Raw genomic sequence first — 7,500 nt, 5'->3', positions numbered from 1 at the left:
ACGTGAAAAAAATTTCAGATTAAGCAAGAAAATGTTGATAACGGGTTTTGAAACCCACAAAAAATAAAATAAAAATAATAAAAACATCAGACATGAGACGAGATGATACCAACGCGAGATGTTGAAATGAACGGGTTACCTCTGACAATTTTTATTTTTTTTTAGGGGTAAGAGAAATAAGGTGCAAATGACTTGCTGATGGTTTTTTGTTTTTTTTAGCGTTGAAAAAAAAAGTGCTGATGAAGTTGGGAAAATTGTTCTCCCGTTGCTTTCATGTGTCTGATGAGAGCACAAGAGCGCGTAATTAAGTCTTCATGGCGCATTGTGCTTTCGTGATGAGTTTATGTCACGAATGAAATGATCTCTTTGGATGCTTTACGCTTGCTTGTGTGTATATATATGCATACATACACATACATATACATGTGTGTGCATATTTATTATATATATATATATATATATATATATATATATATATATAATATATATATATATATATATATATATATATATATATGGCTTTAACAATAGGATTGCATCTTACACACTCTCTCTCTCTCTCTCTCTCTCTCTCTATATGTATATATATATATATATATATATATATATATATATATATATATATATATATATATATATATATATATATATATATACATATATGCAAAATATATAACACGACTAAATATCTTCCAGTTTGATTTATTTCGTTCCATCCAACTGGAACTTCCGGCAGAATCCAGCAACATAAAATAACATAAATTACGCCTCATATCTTCAGCATCACGACGAGCCCAGTGAGAAACAGTGCAGTCGTTCATTACAACTGTAGATAAGACCCGATTTATTACCAACTTATCGATTAGTTTCAGAGATTTATAGAATTTATCTCGTTGTTTCTCTCTGGAAGTCTTTCAGGAGAGAGATCCATTGATTTCCAATTGCATTTCTTAATATAAGAATATATACAAAGGAAAGTGATGCTTAGAACATTAAAATATTAGCTGTTAATACGAAAATAATCTTGTAAGCACTAATTACAGACGCAGGCAAATGGAACGATGAATTTCTCATGTACATATAAAAGTACGCATTTCCATCTTTACCCAAATACAACAGACTATGTGGCCAAAACTGGAAATTTAAAAGAAAAACAAGAGTTTATAGAAAGATGTAGTAACAATAAACCACTAAACAAACAAACAAACAAACAAATAAACGTATGAAATTTTTTTTTTACTTTTTTTTTTAACGAACCGTAAGTCACCGTTACATTTTCACCGAATATTTTTCATTCGGCATTGAATACTACGTCGGCAGAATCAGCGAGCCGCAAATGGAATCCGGATACAGAAATACAAACAAAGTCAATCTCCGAAATAACGAAATTCAGAGAATTCGAATCAATCAACTCTCCTGCCATCTGCTGGGGCCATATTTCTAAAAGGACCCCCTGAGTTAAAAGGTCAAAATAATGTCAGCATGGGCGACTTCTTTATCCGTCTCGACAAAGCGACTCGGAACAATGACGACGAACTCCGCTATTCCTCTACTTGTCATTATACATATACATTATTTGGCGGATGGACCCCGGGGAAACCTGTAGCTATACAGAACAGTAATTATCACACGTTTCCAGGAAAACCTGGAACTGCTCAGAACGTTTTCTGGCAGCCGTTTCCAAAAAACATGGTACTATGAAAAACGTCTTCTGGCAGCAGTTTCCAGGAAAACATGGAACTACGCAGAACGTCTTCTGGCAGCCGTTTCCAGGAAAACCTGTAGCTATACAGAACAATAATCACCACACGTTTCCAGGAAAACCTGGAACTGCGCAGAACGTTAGCTGGCAAACGCATCCAAGAAAACCTGTTTCTATGACAACCAGCAGGTGCGCAGAAAGTTTTCTGGCAGCCGTTTCCAGGAAAACATGGAACTGAGCATAACATTTTCTGGCAGCCGTTTCCAGGAAAATATGGAACTGAGCATAACATTTTCTGGCAGCCGTTTCCAGGAAAACATGGAACTAAGCTGAACGTTTTCTGGCGGTCTTTTCCAGTTGAAACTGGAGCTGCGAGGATAGACGCTTTTATTATTCATTCGTTTTGTGACGTTGCTTCCCCCGGAAAGACCTTTCCAGTAGAAATGGAATCTCTGGAAACAATTCTGTTTCATTCTTCTTTTATTTCATATTTACTTTGTCTATTCTTCGGTTTTGTTTTCCGATGAATGAATGAATGGAGCTTTTTAAGCTAAAATTTCGTCTTTCTTTATTTGTCTTTTGGAACTGGAGAGGATTAATCTACGAAAGGTTTCGCAAAACCTTTCGCCAACCGGAAAGTTCATTCTAATATTTCAAAACGCATCAGGTCAATTATCTTTTTCATTCAATGTAAGCACTGAAAGGGCTCTTCTGAGCCACTGCATAGCGATTCCAACTGATAATTATATAGTATATATATATATATATATATATATATATATATATATATATTATATATATATATATATATATCGAGCTACAATGTCCTTTAATATCTAATTCGCTCTACCTCGGAATTAATATATTTTCATATATGCTTAACCGAAGGGGATTTTTTCTCGATAATAGATTTACCTGTACTTGGGCGCGAACGCAGGTACATTATAAATCCTGGATTTATAATGTACCTGCGTTCGCGCCCAAGTACAGGTAAATCTATTATCGAGAAAAAATTCCCCTTCGGTTAAGCATATATGAAAATATATTAATTGCCGAGGTAGAGCGAATTAGATATTAAAGGACATTGTAGCTCGATATATGTATATGAATCACGGTAATGTGATATGACTTATATATATATATATATATATATATATATATATATATATATATATATATATATATATATATATATATATATATATATATATATATGCATGCGTGCGGGAGTATGGGGCAGAGTAGGCAGGTTTTCGAAATTTATCCACGATCCGAAGGAACAAAACAGTAAATAGAAAGCAATTGTACAAAACACGCATCAAATACAAAGCATTTGCACTGAATATATAAACAGAGCATGAAAATAAATACCGCGTTTTATCAAGATAACCCGAATTTTCAAATTACATATGCCTTATGTAAACACAATTGCACGTAAAATGGAACACTGAAAAATACTTTGTTTTCCACAAAGTAATAAATTTGCGAGATCCACCCACAGTAAACACAAAAAAAAAAAAACACCACACACACACACACACACTAGTTTAGTGTGAAAATATAATTTTCAAACTAAATTTAAATGGGCAAATAAAAATAGATCTAGTTTTGCCCAAACATAAGATTTTTTTTAAGCCAGTCTAGTTTTAAAATTATTTCCAAAACAAACTTTAATAGGAAATATTAAAGTGCAACGTTTTTTTTTTTTTTCAAACATAAGATTTTTAAACCAGTCTAGTTTTAAAAATACTTTAAAAAAACAAACTGTAATGAGAAATATCAAAGTGCAAGTGCAACCAGTTTTGCTAAAACGTAAAATTTTAAAATATCAGACTAGTAAAATAAAGAAAAAAAAGCAAACAGAACGAATTCAAATTTAAAGAGCTTTGTTAAAGCCTAGATCTTTAAAATCACTCAAGTCAAAACAAATGAAGCAAGCGATCAAGTACAATATTAAAGGAAGAAAAGTTAACTTTTTTTCTTAGAGAAGAGTAAATATTTCTCAATCTGTTTCTATTAACTATGAATAAAAACTATAGAATGAAACTCCTGCCTTTTTAAAGGAAATTCCCATGACATTCACGGAAAAAAAAAAAAATCAACAGACTAAAAAATGGTAAAAACGAATCAAGAAAATAAACTTGTACAAGATCAAAGGGAAAAAACTCCACCTATTTTTATTAGCGAACCGTAGATATTTTTAGATGTTTCGACCATACATGAAAAAATATAAAAGGAAACTATTACCTTTTTCCGGTAAACCGAAAAAATTCACTAAAATAAAGAAAAAACTAAACTCCGCATTTTTCCCGCAAAAGCCTTTCAGCCCGACTTCTGCATGGACGGTGCCTGACACACGATCGGAATTCCTCCGGAATGACAAGTTTAGCGATGATCCCGAACGAGACAAAGCGTTGGCCACAGCCACCGAAAGGTTTGAGAGAGAGAGAGAGAGAGAGGAGAGAGAGAGAGAGAGAGAGAGAAGAGAGAGAGACTTTATCTCTCGGTGGTTGAGATCATCCTTCGGCTGTCAATGAGGTAATCGATTACAGGACAGAGAGAGAGAGAGGAGAGGAGAGAGAGAGAGAGAGAGAGAGAGAGAGACTTTATCTCTCGGTGGTTGAGATCATCCTTCGGCTGTCAACGAGGTAATCGATTACAGGACAGAGAGAGAGAGAGAGAGAGAGAGAGAGAGAGAGCACAAGAATACGTAAGAGACATGGGGGCATTTCCATCATGTGGGTATTGGGGTATATATCACTTTTCATGCATGGAATATATTTTTATGGGTGTACAAAATGGACTGCATTTTGAGAGAGAGAGAGAGAGAGAGAGAGAGAGAGAGAGAGAGAGAGAGAGAGAGTCCCCAACACCACGGCAAAAAGGTATTTCTGACGTATGAAATGGAATGCAATTCATTAAGAGATAGGCAAAGCCAGACATATGTCGATGTCTATGGAATGTAATGGATTCACGTCAACTCATAATTGGTGTAGGTTACTCTTATCATAGCAGAGGGCAATTTCTTTACTAATGAGTGGAGACATTTGATGTATACCGGTATATTTTGATATCGGTTTGTATGCGTGTCGCGTAGAATATGAATAAATTAGAATTCCTTCGAGAATGTTAATGATTTCGACAAAGCTGTTATTTGCTGACTTGATTTAGATGACTCGGTATTGGCTATTAACAGTTCCTATAAAAAATTAATGATATTTCAGTACATTCAGAAAGACCTTGCATACCAAAAGTAGTGCAAAAATATAATCAACTATTCAGAGGATTTTTGATTCCATTTTAGGAAATCCACGATACTCCTCTTTTATGACTGAGAAAGGACTGATCCCTTGAAAAACATATTTTACTCAAGGCGGTGTTTAAACTGAGGACAAATGAAAAATGTGAAAAATCACTTTCTACACTGGTATTATTTCCTACATTTAACTGTTTATTTAGCTGGTTACCGCCACCCTACGGGCGGATATCCATCCGTCCCGGGGACATAACGCCCATTGGGGGGGGGGGGGGGGGGGGGGGGGGCGGTAGAGGGGAGGTAGGATGAAAACCCATCAATAAAACCATCTTATGGATCCCCACTATAACCCAGCCAAGTTTCATACCCATCGGACAAGCCCACTATAGTAAGATATGATTGAATGATAGACGGACGGACAGACATAACGCCCATTATAGTAAGATAGGTTTTCTCAGTGCCTCAGTTTATTGCTCCATATGCCTACAAAATGGCTTCCTGGCCTGAGAAATGGCTCCGCTGGTTCAGCATGATTTACAAACTACGCCTTCCCCCTGTTTGGCCTGGAGGTGGGTGTGGGATAGAACCGGGGAGGGGGGAATTATGGGTGGGGGAGGTGGGAAAATATAAGAAAAAAGGGATGTCCAGTTTATGACTTCCTGACGGTCAAATGTTCAGAGGGGAGAAAACACCTGTCCAATTCATCTTGCTCTTTCTTCTACACCGTTTTCTTTTCCCTCTCCTTCTCCTCCTCCTCCTCCTCCCTCCGCCTACTCCCCCTTCCTCGTCTTCTCATCGTGTTCGTCCGCTCCTCCTCCTCCTCCCCCTTCTTTCACCTCATCCTCCCCCATTTTCCTCCTCCTCCTCACATTCCTCCACTTCATCCGCCCCCTTAATCCTGCTTCTCCTCTTCCTACCCTCCTCCTCCCACTTTTCCACCTCACCCTCCTCCTCCTCCTCCCCCTTCCTCCACCTCACCCTCTTCCTCCTCCTCCCCCTTTCTCCACCTCACCCTCCTCCTCATCCTTCTCCTTCCCCTTTCTCCACCATCTCCTCCTCCTACTCCTCGTCCTCCTACTCCTCCTCCTCCTTCAACTCATCCTCCTCCTCCTCCACCTCCTCGTGTCCTCCTCCTCCTCCTCCTCTTCCTCCTTCCTCCACCTTTGATTTAACCGCTTAATAATAATTTGAAATGTCAAAACTAATTAAGAGTGACCGCCATTCAAGTGCAGATCTTTGGTAGGCCTAAAGTCAGACATAACTCAGTGATGATAAAGTTGTGGCTCCTAACCATATAACCCAGCATTATCGGGTCGTCTGCAACGGATTGGTTCATTAATATCGTAAAGGTTGTAAGGGTTATGGATGATTTTAATGTGGTAATAATTAGTTAATAATATTAAGAAGATACTTTCGGTAGGAGAGTTTCCTCCAACGCCTCGTATCTTCTCTCTAGCAAACATCTTACAATCAACTGTAAATCTTGAGTATTTACCTGTGAAAACATTTGTCTATTTTGCTCATTACATGATTATGAAGACTACCGCAACTATTTCTTGCATGTAAAAGTATGGAACTTTCTTGAATGCAATGCTTAAGTACCTAAATGTGAATGCTTTATGCGATTATATTCTGACTCTTAATGTAATGGAAATTATTTCATAAAAATGTTAGGCGCTCCGGTAAAATATCAGCTGACGAGTAATTATCAAAACGCCAAAATAATTACTTCCAGTCAGTTACTCTCGAACAGAAATCACCCCAAAAAATAATGGAATGAGGAAATATTTTGGGATTGTCTCTAATTCAGCACATTAGGTTTGTATGCTTCTAAAGCACTGAGCCACAAATAGGACTTTAATATAATATTCACTGTAACTTGAGGATAAAGTACACTAAAATCGATTCACGTTCGATAAGTACACTGTACCCAACTGGAATTCGAACATGTGTTGTTTAGAGTGAGTACACGGGAAACAGTGACATGACACACTCAGCCTTCAAGAGAGAGAATTCAAGAATCTACTCAAGTGTATTAAACGCCAGACATAAGTCAACAATAACTCACCTCTTCCCTGACTCTCCTCTCCGCTTGCTGCTTCAGGTAGAGAGCGATGCTCTCCTCAGCCGCTTTTCCGAAGGTCTGGCCATACCTGAACATCAACCCCGGAATATAACCTGGAATGGAGAAGAGGGCACGAGGTTATGCATGCAGTCGTTCTTCGCTCTACGAAACAAGTGTGAATCAGTCTGCGTGGGTTGTGATTGATCTTCGATGCAAATTTAAGGGAGGTACTGTGTGTATGTATGTATGTATATAATATATGTAAGTATACGCGTATCTGTGTGTAGTTGTGTGTATGATATATATATATAAAATATGTATATGCATGTATATATAATATATATATATATATATATATATATATATATATATATATATATATATATATGTGTGTGTGTGTGTGTGTGTGTGTGTGTGTGTGTGTGTGTGTGTGTGTGTGAGTGTGGTGTGTGTATATATTACATAAAAACATCAAAA

The 7,500-nt window shown here is 37.1% G+C and overlaps 1 protein-coding gene across 1 annotated transcript in view; it reads right to left on the bottom strand.

The window, feature by feature from the left end:
- LOC135196877 (sperm-associated microtubule inner protein 5-like) overlaps positions 1-7,500 on the bottom strand; it is a 122,596-nt gene that overhangs the window by 35,171 nt on the left and 79,925 nt on the right. Inside the window, exon 3 of the mRNA XM_064223651.1 lies at positions 7,027-7,136. Coding sequence (XP_064079721.1) covers positions 7,027-7,136 — 110 coding nt within the window. The remainder of the gene's footprint in view (positions 1-7,026; positions 7,137-7,500) is intronic.

The sequence above is a fragment of the Macrobrachium nipponense genome, chromosome 18, assembly GCF_015104395.2.
Source record: "Macrobrachium nipponense isolate FS-2020 chromosome 18, ASM1510439v2, whole genome shotgun sequence".
Taxonomy (NCBI): Eukaryota; Metazoa; Arthropoda; class Malacostraca; order Decapoda; family Palaemonidae; genus Macrobrachium; species Macrobrachium nipponense.
The sequence above is the reverse complement of the archived record's forward strand: the minus strand, read 5'-3'. Positions and strand labels throughout refer to the sequence as shown.